This window comes from Callospermophilus lateralis, chromosome 11 (assembly GCF_048772815.1).
Source record: "Callospermophilus lateralis isolate mCalLat2 chromosome 11, mCalLat2.hap1, whole genome shotgun sequence".
Classification (NCBI taxonomy): Eukaryota; Metazoa; Chordata; class Mammalia; order Rodentia; family Sciuridae; genus Callospermophilus; species Callospermophilus lateralis.
The window spans coordinates 39,600,779-39,613,813 of record NC_135315.1 but is presented as its reverse complement, the minus strand read 5'-3'; the positions used below and the strand labels follow the sequence as shown (position 1 = coordinate 39,613,813).

Below are 13,035 nucleotides of genomic sequence, written 5' to 3'. Positions count from 1 at the left end.
GACAGGCCCTGACAGATTACCGGGCAGAGCTCCGGGATGACCCAATCATCAGCACACACTTGGCCAAGTTGTATGATAACTTACTGGAGCAGAATCTGATCCGAGTCATTGAACCTTTTTCTCGAGTACAGGTAAGAACCATCCTGGGAATTCTGTCTGGTTTTGGCCATACATTCCCACTGTAGCCACCTCCCTTTTCACATCTGTACAAAATAGGAGCTCACTTCCAAGGTTATGCCTGGTGAGCAAGAGGCCACCAAGAGCTCGGTTTATCTTGATGGGAAATGAGTGGAGGAGGAGTAGAGACTTGTGAGATGGCACCTGCTTGTGCCCTGAGTACAGTTTCTTTCTTGATTTTGTAGTCATTGTACATGTGGTACTCATTTTCAGTATTGGGTATGTGGGACAGGAGTGGGTTTATTATCTGTAATGGTAACATCAGGCAAATGGACAGCATAAGGGAAGCTAAGCATGGCCAGGGAAAATTTTTAGAGACATTCAACAGATTCAAAAGACACAGCAATTTCCTGTCCCCTGCTTCTCATATTGGAGGCAAAAGTAAAACTTTCAGTGTTGTGTCTCTCTGCCTTTCCTTTTAGATTGAACACATATCTAGCCTCATCAAACTCTCTAAGGTAAGGAGTTCAGAGGCCATTTGGTGGGTAGGGATGGGAAAGAGGTGGTGTAGAAGGGATAGCATTTGTACCTGATGGGCCTTATTGGAAAGCTCCTAAGCTTCCCGGGGAATGGGAAATGTCAGAGCTGAAGTTGCATTGTTGCTGTTTGGTTTTCAATCCATTTGCCCTAAGATCTTTTCTACAAAGCTTTCATATCAGGGTGATGTGGTCCCTTTAATCATGTGCTTTGATTTTAGGCCGATGTGGAAAGAAAATTATCACAGATGATTCTTGACAAGAAGTTTCATGGTAAGTAACAGTCACACAGGCAAGGGGACTAGTGGTGATAAAGATGGTTTAAGAGGCATTTATGTATTTATTTATTTGTGGTGCGGGGGGGGGGTTGAACCCAGGAGTGCTTAACCACTGAGCTACATCCCCAGCCCTTTTTTATATTTTATTTTGAAACTGGATCTTGCTAAGTTGTTAGGGCCTCTCTAAGTTGCTGAGGTTGGCTTTGAACTTGAGATCCTTCTGCCTCAGCCTTCTAAGCTGCTGGGATTACAGGCATATACCACCATGCCTGACAAGAGGTTTATTTTTAAAGAAATTGTTTGGTTCTCTGGGATCCTGGTCCCTCTTCCCTGTGTTAAGTGTGTAATAACATGCGAATGGAACAGGAAGATGAGTTCTATTCCCTTTTTCTGGAGAAAATGAGGCAACTAGGGATCAGGCTGCTTTAATATTGCTTTTATGTCTAATCTATTCTTTTACTTGGGTTGCCCTTGTGTTTCCTGCAGGGATTTTGGACCAGGGGGAGGGTGTCCTGATTATTTTCGATGAACCCCCAGTAGATAAAACTTATGAAGCTGCTCTGGAAACAATTCAGAACATGAGTAAAGTAGTGGATTCCCTCTACAACAAAGCCAAGAAACTGACATAGGTGAGTGCCTGCCCTGGACCCAGGGCTGGGCAGCGCTGTCTTCTGCCTGTTGGGACTGAAAACCTCCTCCTGGTGTCCTCGTGGCTTCCTGATTGACACTGCTCTGTCTTCTCTTGCAGAATTGGATCTGTAGCGGTCCTTTGGAGAGTGTGTGTGGCGGGAGAGTGAAACCTTGGGGCAAAATGCTAGGAGATTTCTTTTTTCTTTTTGTTCTACTTTTCGCTCGGAAAGTTTTTAAATCCTCATTTGGTGCATCTGTATTCCAACCCATAGGTGTGCCAGTTTTCATGTAATCTTTACTGGCCCAACTTGGGAGTGGGAAATTGCTTTAAAAAAAAAAAAAAAGAAAGAAAAAAAAGATTATTCTAAATAAAAGGAAAAAGGCTTACACTACCTAAAGCTGTGCTCTCTGCCTCCTGGGAGAGGGCCGCAAAACCAGGCACCCCGCCAACCACTGGGGGCCCTAATCTACCCGCTGGGCGTCACCTCTCCTCTTCTTCAGAATTGGGTGTTTGCTGACCATCAAAAGCAATGACTTTTTATTCTGTTTGTACTGAACCAAAACAAACAACTGTGTATAGACTGCTATTTTCTTTTTTATTTGAAATGAGGCGTTTTGATGTTCTTTCCCTTGCCATTTGGCCTGTCCATCCTTCCTTTCCTGATATTGGCTCCAGCAGACTAGCCGAAGGTCCTTCCACTACCGCCACTGCCGCCGCCGCCGCCGCCGCCGCAGCAGCCGCAGCAGCAGCACCTGCATGGCTCCGCTCTGACCTGTGAAAGGAATGGGGACAAGGCCAGGAGCTAGTGTCCACCACGGCCACACAGGGAGCAGCGTGGGCCCTCAGCCCCCAGGGGACCTGCTGTGCATGTGGCTTTTTTTAACACAGTAATTAGACTAGATGTCAGTGTTTTAACTGCCCCTCTTCTCTGTCCTCTACTCTTCTTTCTCTTCTCTTTCCCCTCTCTCAATCAGGAGACCACTTTTTCCTTCCCTCTCCCACTCCTCCTCTCCTGCTGTCAGATGGATTTATTCCTTTTTAAAACAGTGAACATCGGAAATGAGACTGTGGGGTGTTTTTTGTTTTATTTTGTTTTTTTAATTTTCTCTGTTGGGTTTTCAAGCAACCTCATGTCTCCTTTCCAGGGAGCGTCTTTATTTACCTCTTATAACTCGAATGGATGGGCGGTAGAGCACTGTATTTCAGCATGCTTTGTTTTCTGATATGATTACATAGCAAGGCTTTAATGCCATTTGGGCAGGTAAGCTTCAGCACCTTGTCGCTGTGCTCAACAATATTTTCTTCTCTCATCTTCTCTTTTTTCTTCTCCCCCTCTTCCTGTCTCCTTCCTGCTGGCCTCCTTTTCTTTTTCTTTACCTTTCTCAGATTATCCTTCCAGGTTTTCGTAATAAATTTATATTTTGTAAAAGGATTTTGTTGTACCAGGTTTTGCATCTTCACTGAATCTGACTGGCTTTTATTTTCCTCTCTGAAATCAGGTTTTTGTTCTTAACATCTTCTCTCCCCATCATGTCCAGTCACTGTTTTGGTTTTGGCACCATCAATATCCAATGTACAAACGGTTCTTGCTAACCAACACCAGGTATATCTGATGTTCAGATGAGTTCCAATAAAATAATTTTTTTTTCAAAAGGTGTCATTTCTTGAGTACTGGAGGTTTTCTGAGCAAGTTCAAACAGCTCTGTGTAGCTCAGCGATAGTCTAGCTCTCTAGATTGGCCAAAGCTCCATTATCTCATTTGCTTATATTAATGCTGGTAGTCCTTTAGCCGAATCTGTAGTCCACTTTGGAGGGCTTTGGGCAGGAGACTTGATCTGTGATGGCTGAAAGCAGAAATGGAGTTCAGGTATGTTTTTCTAAGGCAGCATGATCCAGCAAGAACACCTGGATTCTGTCAGTAAGATCCTCCAAGGTTGATGCTTCTATGGTAGGTGATTGTGATACAAGAGATTATATGAAGTAATGGAAATGCAAGTGTGTAGAGGGTTCTCACATTCAGCTATGGTTTAGTTTCCTTTTAGAATCTTCAGAAGCAGTGGTTTTCATGATGTTCTCAGACCCTGGGAACGATTCTGAGGGATTTGCCGACTCTTTTCCAGTTTGAGCATTTTGGTATTCTCAGTTTTAATATTGTGTTTCTGTGCATAATTTTACTTGCATAGAGGTTTATTTCTATAAAGGACTTTAAAATAAATATTCCATAGAGTTCCTAGTACTGGAACAGAGGGGAAAGGGTTTCCCAAACTTAGGGGATCCCCAAGAGGCTCAGGGCAGCAGTCCTTTTCTCTGCTTCCCTGCTCAGTCTGATGACTTCCTCTAGACCCGCGCTGTCCAATGAGTAGCTGCTAGCCACATGCAGCTGTTGAGTACTTATAGTGTGGCTAGTTTTGAACTGTTAATGTGCTGCAAATGTAAAAAAAAAACAGATTTTGAAGGATAAGAGTGAAAAAATGTAAAATATCTCAATAAGTTTTTTAAAGTGTATGTTGAAATATTTTGGGTATATTGGGTTAAATAAAATATTATTACAAATCACCTGTTTCTTTTTACTTTTTTAATGTGGCTACTGAAAAGTATCAAATTATCTATGTGGCTTGTCATTGTGACTCATGTTATACTTTAGTTGGACAGCGCTGTTCTAGACCATCAAGGACCAGCAGTTGTGCCACTGTTTTCCCTCCCAGCCCTCTTGAGAGCTAGTTTAGGCATAGCTGAGAAGGTCATCTGCTCCATGGGCTGGTCTGGGCTGGGCTTTCTCACCAAGGGTCCCTTTTAGGCACCAGTCTTCACAGTGCCAGGACTTTCATGGTTGTTAAGGAGTCACTGCTGGTGTTAGGAGCAGAGGCTAAGGTGTCTGCACTCCTCTGGTGCCCTGCTGTGCATTGAATTATGTAATCTGTGCTGCCCAGAAGGGCCACTAGATGCTGCTCTGTGATCCCTAAAGAACAAAGACTTCCTCAGGAACCAGGGCTCAGCCCAGCTTTATATGGAACCCTTTCTGGAAGCTGTAGCTGGCTGCCGCTTGGCCTCCCTTCTTCAGGCTCTCATGGGAAGTGGAATATGCAGAACAGGGAACTGGCATCATAGTCCAGCAAGGCAGCTAACAAAATTATTGGCCCTTCAGGTAACTAGAGATAGGCTGTAGGATAAGTAGGCTGGTTGACAGGGGTGCTAATTGGACATCTTCCCACAGTTGTATGATGAAGAGGACTGGGAAGACAATCCTACGTCTTGCCTTTTGGGTCCTTGCTTTCTGCCATTTGGGGCAGATTGTTGTCCTCCTTTTCTTCCTGATGGAATCTGGGGTGGGGGAGCTGTGTGATGCCTTGAAACAGGCAGGGCTGGGGTGGGTGGGGACAGTCTCTTACCTCAGCAGCAGGTAGGCTGGCAGTGCCATCCCATATACCTGTTTTGCTTCTGACCAATGTAAGAAAGGTTGGGATAGTTCTGTGGAGGCTCTTTGAGGTGATAATGAAGGCCTAACTTGAAAAAGGCAAGAGATAACACAAGTGTAGCCAGGCTGGCAAAGACCCAAGCAAATGTTGCTCTGTTTAGGGAAGCAGGGTGATCAAATTTGATATTGCCAACTAGGAATTGGAATAGCTAGTATTGAAATGCAGTTTCTAAGGGGTGGATTACAGGCTTGGAAATCTGGTTATAATTTAGGAAATTGAAAGCATTTAACCCTTGCTTAACATTGGGATCAGAAGGGAGCTTAAGACAATGGACACAAGGCCAACCTAGGAGCTGAGCCTAGGAGGAACACAGATAGCTTTATCTGAAGAGTGGGTAGGTTGCTGAAGTGGTTTGAACATGGTTTGTCCTTTTGAATTCCCAGGGCTTAGTCGTGACCTTATGACTTTTAGAGGTGGTAGGACCTTTAAGACAAAGTCCTGGAGGCTCCACCTTCATGATGGGCTTAATGGAGTTCCTTTGAGAAAGTGGGTGGTTATTGGAAGCAGGTCAGCCTTGCACCTGTGCTTACTCACCCACACTGCTTACTTGGGCTTCCCATTGGCGAAGCCCTTACCTGGGCATATTGTGCTGCAGGAGCTTGGCGGTCCAACCTCCAGAACTGTGAGCTGCAACCACCTATTTTCTTTGTAGATTATTCATTGTCATCTATTATGTTCAGAAAACAGGCAAGATGTGCAGCTTGAGGGATGTTCAAAAGGAGTATATTGAATTAAGAGCCTGCCTTCCTCAAAGTGATGAGAACAGCTGTTGTGGACTTTTATATTATTTAGTACAGAGCAGTTTTGCACTGTGTGGTCACCAAGGACCCTAAAGCTTTCAGTTGTCACTGTTGACAATAATCTGGGTAGTACATAAGCTCTTAGCACTTTGTGACTTGGCAGCATTCATCTGGATGATATGAGATCCCCTTCTCTGTCGCCCTAGGGCAGTTGGCAGAGTATGCAAATGGTCAGTAATGGGATATTGATAGCCTCTTCTTGGGAAGCTTCCTCATCTCCAGGTCCAGATATGGTAATCTGAATTAAGAATCAGGTTTATAATCAGGTTTGCATCAGTCTCCAGAACCATACACAAATGAACCAGCAATAAATGAACAGTAGCTTTTGCGAAGGATTTGGTTTCATTTCTGAAGCAACCCTTACCCGGTCCAGAATTTTGCTCAGTTTTACAACTACTACTGTGAAGTTTTCAAGTTACGTTTAGAAGACATTTAAATCAGGGTCAGAGGCTCCTTGGAGGCGCCGCTACCTTAGTATTTACCTTAATAGATGGGTTTAGGTCCAGCCTGTCGGTTGGTGCAGTGATCCAGAACAGTCCTCGCCTTTCTGGCCTGGGTTTGGGATCTATCTATTGGCGGGCGTTTACAGGGATGAAGGCATACATGTGCGTGACACTTGGGCGGCCTCTAGTAAGGACTGTGCCCTCCCCGCTCAGTGGCGGACTTTTCATGCCCCGGAGGCGATAGTCTGCATCCAGCGGCCGCGCGATGCCAGGGCTGGCAGCGGCAGATCGCCCTGGCTGCCGGCAGCTGCGGGCTGCGCGGCGGGAACAAAGGCAGCACGTGGCGGGGCGGGGCCGGTCTCGGCCCCGCCCGCCCTCGGCGCGCCCCACCCGCGAGCCCGGCAGGCTGCGCGGGAGCCTGGGATTCACGCGGCCGCGCCGCTGCCAGCGAGCTGTGCGGGAGGGGGCGGCACCAAAGGGCCGGGGCGGGGCGGGCGCCGGGTGTCCCCGCTGCCGCCCGAGCTGGCTCTTAGATGGGGCGCGGTGAGTAGAAGCGCATCCCGCTCGCGGCCGCATCTGCCGTACCGTGAGCGGCTCGGGTCGAGGACCCTGGCGGCCGCGGTTCCGCGACGAGACCAGGCCCGCCAGAGCTGACTCGTGGACGGCGCGCGCTCCCGAGGAGACTGCTGAGGCGCGCGCTGGGGGCGGGGGCGGTAACGCGGCGGCGAAGGCGAGGGCAGCCGAGTGGGGGGCGGGGCCGCGACGTCTGCAGAACCTTGGACAGAAGCTCCGGAGCTGCCGCCGCCGCCGCCGCCGAGCGCGAGCCCCGCGGAGCCCCGCCGAGCGCCGGGACTGCGGCGGCTGAGCCGCGGCGCGCATTGCGGAGGGCTGGGAGCACAGGAGCCGCCGCCTGCCTGGTAAGCCTGCGCTGGGCGGTCGTCCGCTGTCCGGCAAAACCGGGTCCCGGCCGCGCGAGGTGGGGAGGCGGGGGTCCGCAGCCGCCTCCGTGGGCGACCAGCCTCCTCCCTGCTGCGCCTCCAGACCGCGGTAACGGCGGGCGGGGGTGCTGCAGTGGAGGCGGCGCGGCTGCGGCGTGGGGGCGCGGGCGGGGCCGCGGAGCTCGAGGAGGCTCGGGCGAGGGTCTGGAGGTAAGCCCGCGGGGGGCCGCGAGGCGCGCGGGGCAGAGGGGGAGCAACGCGGAGCACCTCTTGGTGTTGAGAACCATCTTGTTTTCCACGCAGATCTGGAGGGGCAGCACGCGTGCCGGGAGCGTCCCCTCCTCCTTTTCGGGGCCGCCGCAGGCTCAGTGAGCCGTTTTTTTCCCTCTGGCCGGCAGGCTGGGCGCGCAGGGACGCGGGCCCCCGCTGGGCGCGCAGCGGCACCATGGGCACGGTGCTGTCCCTGTCCCCCAGCTACCGGAAGGCCACGCTGTTTGAGGATGGCGCGGCCACGGTGGGCCACTACACGGCCGTGCAGAACAGCAAGAACGCCAAGGACAAGAACCTGAAGCGGCACTCCATCATTTCCGTGCTGCCTTGGAAGAGGATTGTGGCCGTGTCAGCCAAGAAGAAGAACTCCAAGAAGGTGCAGCCCAACAGCAGCTACCAGAACAACATCACGCACCTCAACAATGAGAACCTGAAGAAGTCGCTGTCCTGCGCCAACCTGTCCACATTCGCCCAGCCCCCACCGGCCCAGCCGCCCGCACCCCCGGCCAACCAGCTCTCAGGCTCCCAGACCGGGGTCTCCTCCTCTGTCAAGAAGGCCCCGCACCCCTCCGTCACTTCCGCAGGGACGCCCAAACGGGTCATCGTCCAGGCATCCACCAGCGAGCTGCTGCGCTGCCTGGGCGAATTTCTCTGCCGCCGGTGCTACCGCCTGAAGCACCTGTCCCCAACGGACCCCGTGCTTTGGCTGCGCAGTGTGGACCGCTCCCTGCTTCTGCAGGGCTGGCAGGACCAGGGCTTCATCACGCCGGCCAACGTGGTCTTCCTCTATATGCTCTGCAGGGATGTTATCTCGTCTGAGGTGGGTTCAGACCATGAGCTCCAGGCCGTCCTGCTGACCTGCCTGTACCTCTCCTATTCCTACATGGGCAACGAGATCTCCTACCCGCTCAAGCCCTTCCTGGTGGAGAGCTGTAAGGAGGCCTTTTGGGACCGTTGCCTCTCTGTCATCAACCTCATGAGCTCCAAGATGCTGCAGATCAATGCTGACCCACACTATTTCACACAGGTGTTCTCCGACCTGAAGAATGAGAGTGGCCAGGAGGACAAGAAGAGGCTCCTTCTAGGGCTTGATCGGTGAGCCCTGTAGCCCTGGTCATGGCTCAAGGATTCATTTTTAAAAATTTATTATTAAATCAGAGTTTTGTGTACAGTATGTGTCTAGCAAAGCCACCAAGGGCCTCCCCCTTCCCATGTTCTCTCCTTGGGATTTTTTTCAGCCCTGTGAAGAATTCTGGAGACTTGAACTCTCAAACCTTGTGCAAACCCAGATGTACTCGAAGCCACCCAGGCTGACCTCCCGCTTTGGGGAACCCAAGGGGCTGACTAGCCCCTGCTGCCTATGCCCTTGCTGGATCCATGGTGGGTGAGGCTGCCCACTGCTCCCTGGATGGGAGCTGGTGAGGGGGTCTCTGGCTGCGGGCCCAGGGAGGAATTGGGATTTCTGGTCAGAGGTCCAACTGTTTTGGATGGTTCATTCTCCCAGAGGCTCCTCAAGCCAGCTACCCTGACTGAGCCTCAAAGACAAGGGTTTTGAAGCAAGATCCTCGTAAGCCCTGGGACATCTTCAGTAGAGGAGGGGCAAAGTGGGTCTCGTGCAATGATTGTGTCCAGTGGTTTGCCTGCGCACGGCCCTGGTTTGCGTTTTCTTTTTTTGGGAGAAGGGCTTTCCTTTAGTGGAGAAGTGGAACTTGCCCCTCTGCCCCTTGCCCACTACTCCCAGCTCCCACATTAGTGTTGGCTAATGAGCTTGTTTGCCTCATTAGGTTCTTATTTTGGGACCCAGCTGAAGGGGTAGGGTGAAGCTGGGTACAGCTACTTTCCTGGGTGAATTTTTCATTTGAATAACACAGCTTAGTCACCCTGTGGTGAAAGCCAGGACAGTGGCAGCTGCCCATTAGCAACAGCCTGTCTTCTGGGCAGGTGGAGAAGTCCACACCTGAGACCAAGCTGGTGCCCACCTAAGTGCTAAGGCCTCTTGCTGGTGCACATGACATTTGTCCTGCCGAGTCGGGGTAGGTGAGATCAGCAGTAGGGGTGATGTGATAATGGTGTATCCCACCCCCACCCCGTGTTAATTTAAAGCTGTTTCCAAGCAGTTTACTTTCTTCTGGAGAGGAAGCCTTGCTCTGTAAGGCCCAGTGAGACAGCTGGATCTTGGAGATAATTACAAGATGGGAGTTTGACTCCTGATTGCTTTGGAAGCTTGGTGATTCTGTAGCTGATTACTTGCAGCTGCTAGTTTTGGTGTCCACCTTACCCTAGTTGCTATGAAAACACATGTTATGTACTTTACCTGTTTTCTTTCTAATTCTCCCAGACTGGCGGCTTGGGAGAGGTCCACGAGAAGGAAGCAAGTCTTCCTGTGTGGCCCCCACTCTTCCTTTGGGGAACAAATAGCAGTGTGAAGATGCTGTAGAGGATTCTCTCTTCCAGTCCTGGTCACCAGGGAGTGCTGGAATTGGGGGCTGGGGTGGGGAAGGCAGAGGTCATTTTACATAGGATTAGGTTTTAGGTGGCTGCCAGACTTCTGCACAAGCACTACTGAAATTCACATTAAAAAAAAAAAAAAAAAAGAAAGCTGTGAAATTGAGGTACCAATTTAAGAGGCCTGGAGCAGAGCCTTTTGGTCTGAGGCTTTCCCAGAGATGGGGAAGAGGGCCTGCCCTGCTGGAGAGCCTTTCTCCAGCTACTCCTTGAGGCCCACACTGAGCCAGTTCCTGGGACTGTGAGATAATCGGATGAAGAGCTGGAAGGCACCTGCGGCTGCTGGCACAGACTTTACCACAGCCTCTCTTCTCTGCTGGTTTTTATGCAGCCTGTCTTTACATCCTGCTGCCACTCGTGACCCGAGGTGGGAGGCCTGTGGGCACAGCTGGCCCCTTCGGGCACAGAAGAGGAGCTTCAGGTGCCTAGTCTCAGCAGGAGGGTGCATGTTTGTAGTCCATACAGCTGGCTGAACCTGGCCTAGAACTGTGCCATTAAGTTGCATCCACAGGATTCCGGTTTTTTATCTGTTTCCTTCTCTCTCTGTAAAATTCTTTTTTTTTTTTTTTTGTTATTGTTGTTTTTTGTTTTTGGAGGAGGTACACATTTCAGGAGATGTTGTGGATTAAGAAAACAACTCTAGTTCCACCAATGTGAAGCCTATGTGTTCTCTTCTCTTCCCTTGCACTGGTCATCAGTATTGTAAAGGAGCAACTGATATACTTGAGTGTGCAAGCAATGAACCCATTTGACATGCTGCTATGAAGACTACTTTTAGAACAACAACAAAAAACTAACCTACAAAAAAAAAAAAAAAAAAAAAAAAACCTTTATTCTTTAATTGTTGCTTTTACAGTGATATTGTGCATGCAAACCAGGAGCATTTTGTGTCTTAAGAAAAATAATCTTAGAACAGATGGCTGTGAAAATTACACCCATGCACAGAACAAGCCACAGGAATAATAGTTCAGGATTTGGTTTTTCTCTTTTTCTTGTAAACCTGAGGGTTGATATATTCTTTCCATGCAGTTACTAGAATTTAGTTTTGTTCCAACAGTTGTTAAACTTGCAATGAAAAGAAAATGTGCCATTTTTTTTCCTCTCAGAACTATTCATAGCTGTATATTTGAAACTGCTAATTACACATGTGTGATATATGTTGGTTTTTTAGTGCAATTTCTTCTGTAGCTATTCTTTGACCAAACTGTGGGTATTGTTAATATTAATTTATATTTGTCTCATTTTGTATGTATGTGTAGTGTGAGTATGTGTGGTTTATAATCTGACAGTCATGAAGCTCAGTTTGGCTGTAATTTAATTCCCCTTTCCTTATTTTTATTTATTTTTGTACTGTGCTGATTCAATAAAATGCACTGACCATCCATTACATAGACCTCTTTTTGTGGGCCTGTCATTTGTGAGTAGGCTGGGATACTTTTTAATGCATGATTTATGCACTTGGAATTAAATTGGATTTGTGTTATTGGGGAGGGCAGGTGGAACAGAGCTGGGGGAAAGGGCTGAACACACTAAGGAGATTAAGAAAGCAGCACAGGTTAAGTAGGCTTTGGGTTAGTGGTGGGGGCTCCCTTTGTGGAGGCGGATGACCGGTATGTTGAGCCAAGGAGGGTCAAGCTCACACATATGGCCTGGCTAGTGCTGGCCAAGTGGGTTTCTGCATGGGCACTGGCCCTTGGACCAATATGTTAAGGCTTGTTGCTTAAGGCTGCTGCTCCTGTGTCCCTGAGCCTGGCCCTGCTCAATGCTCACTGCCCAAAGGCTCCTGGGCCAGTAGGGGTGGACTTGTGTCCATGTTTAGGTTTAGGTCTATGTAGGTTTCCTGCAGAGAAGCTCAGTTCTGGGGCTTCCAGAAAAGCAGCCAGCCCAGCCTGCAGTGTGGGCAGGGTAAGAACCTCCTAACTCTGGTGGTTTGGGCCCAGTCCTGTCGAGCTCATGCCACCAGCCTCAGCTCAGGGAGAGGGCAGCGGATACTTGGTCTTCTCTTGCTCCTGCACCTGGTTTTTAGAAGCTGTCAGCCTGGGAACACGGTTACTGGTTTCCTCAAGGTAACTCCCATGGACTGAGTCATATTTTCCTGCCAGTGACTGGGAAGCACTCCGAGGTGGCAGAGCCTCAGGTGCTGGGAATGCCCCATGGCCCCCACTAGGCCTCACCTTGTTTGCCTGCAGCTCCCACTCCTGAGAGCCCATTTTTGCTTTCTCCTCTTCTTCCACCCCACCCCTTCTCCAACCAACTACCTTGGAATGAGGCCATTTTGTCCTCTGCCATAAGATTCTGAGCCCATCCGGTATACATGTTTTTATTTCAGTTAATGTTCTCTGACACCAAGCAATGGGCTTCAAGATTTATTTATTATTTATTCATGGAACCCAGGGGGGCTCTACCACTGGGCCCCATTGTTTTTTGAGACTTGAGGATTTTTTAAAAATTTTTCTTTTCATTTGTAGATGTTTATTTTTATGTGGTGCTGAGTATTGAACCCACGTAACTGAGCCACGACCCCAGCCCCTGAGACTTGAGGATCTTGCTAAATTGCTAAGGCTGGCCTTGACATGAGATCCATTTTAGCCTTCTGAGTCACTGGGATTACAGGAATGTGTTGTCATCCCCAGCTCCAAGCTTCTGGATTCTAGAACACAGGCTTCAAAATGGTATAAGAAAGTGTTTGGATCTAACTCCACAGCCTTCTCTCCCCACAGTCTTCTCTTTATTCTTCCTTCCCATTCACTAATAACTCTTTACTGGGATTGAACCTAGAAGTGCTTTACCACTGAACCACATTCCAACCCTTTTTATTTTTAGATTAGGTCTTGTTAAGTTGCTGAGGCTGGCCTCGATCTTTGCGACCCTCCTGCCTCTCTGCTTGCCCAGGGGCTGGGATTACAAGTGTCCGCTACCGTGTCTGGCCTTGATAATGTTTTTGTTGAAAAGCCTTGGACAAATTATCTTCCATTTTACATTATTTGTGCTTAGTGCTCTCTTTTGTCCTCTAGAATAAGTTGACTTTAAGCCAAAATTTT

General features: G+C 49.2%; 2 protein-coding genes across 4 annotated transcripts in view; both read left to right on the top strand.

Moving 5' to 3' along the window:
• Psmd11 (proteasome 26S subunit, non-ATPase 11) overlaps positions 1-3,215 on the top strand; it is a 96,209-nt gene extending 92,994 nt beyond the window's left edge. For all 3 annotated transcript variants that reach the window (XM_076871785.1, XM_076871786.1, XM_076871784.1), the window contains 5 exons: positions 6-131; positions 600-635; positions 875-926; positions 1,418-1,560; positions 1,680-3,215. In XM_076871785.1, coding sequence (XP_076727900.1) covers positions 6-131; positions 600-635; positions 875-926; positions 1,418-1,560 — 357 coding nt within the window. In that variant the 3' untranslated portion in view covers positions 1,680-3,215. The remainder of the gene's footprint in view (positions 1-5; positions 132-599; positions 636-874; positions 927-1,417; positions 1,561-1,679) is intronic.
• A 4,449-nt stretch (positions 3,216-7,664) lies between these two features.
• Positions 7,665-9,575, top strand: Cdk5r1 (cyclin dependent kinase 5 regulatory subunit 1). The gene has a single exon (XM_076870292.1). The coding sequence runs from the start codon at positions 7,665-7,667 to the stop codon at positions 8,586-8,588; it is 924 nt and encodes a 307-aa protein (XP_076726407.1). The 3' UTR covers positions 8,589-9,575.
• The last annotated feature ends 3,460 nt before the right edge of the window (positions 9,576-13,035 follow it).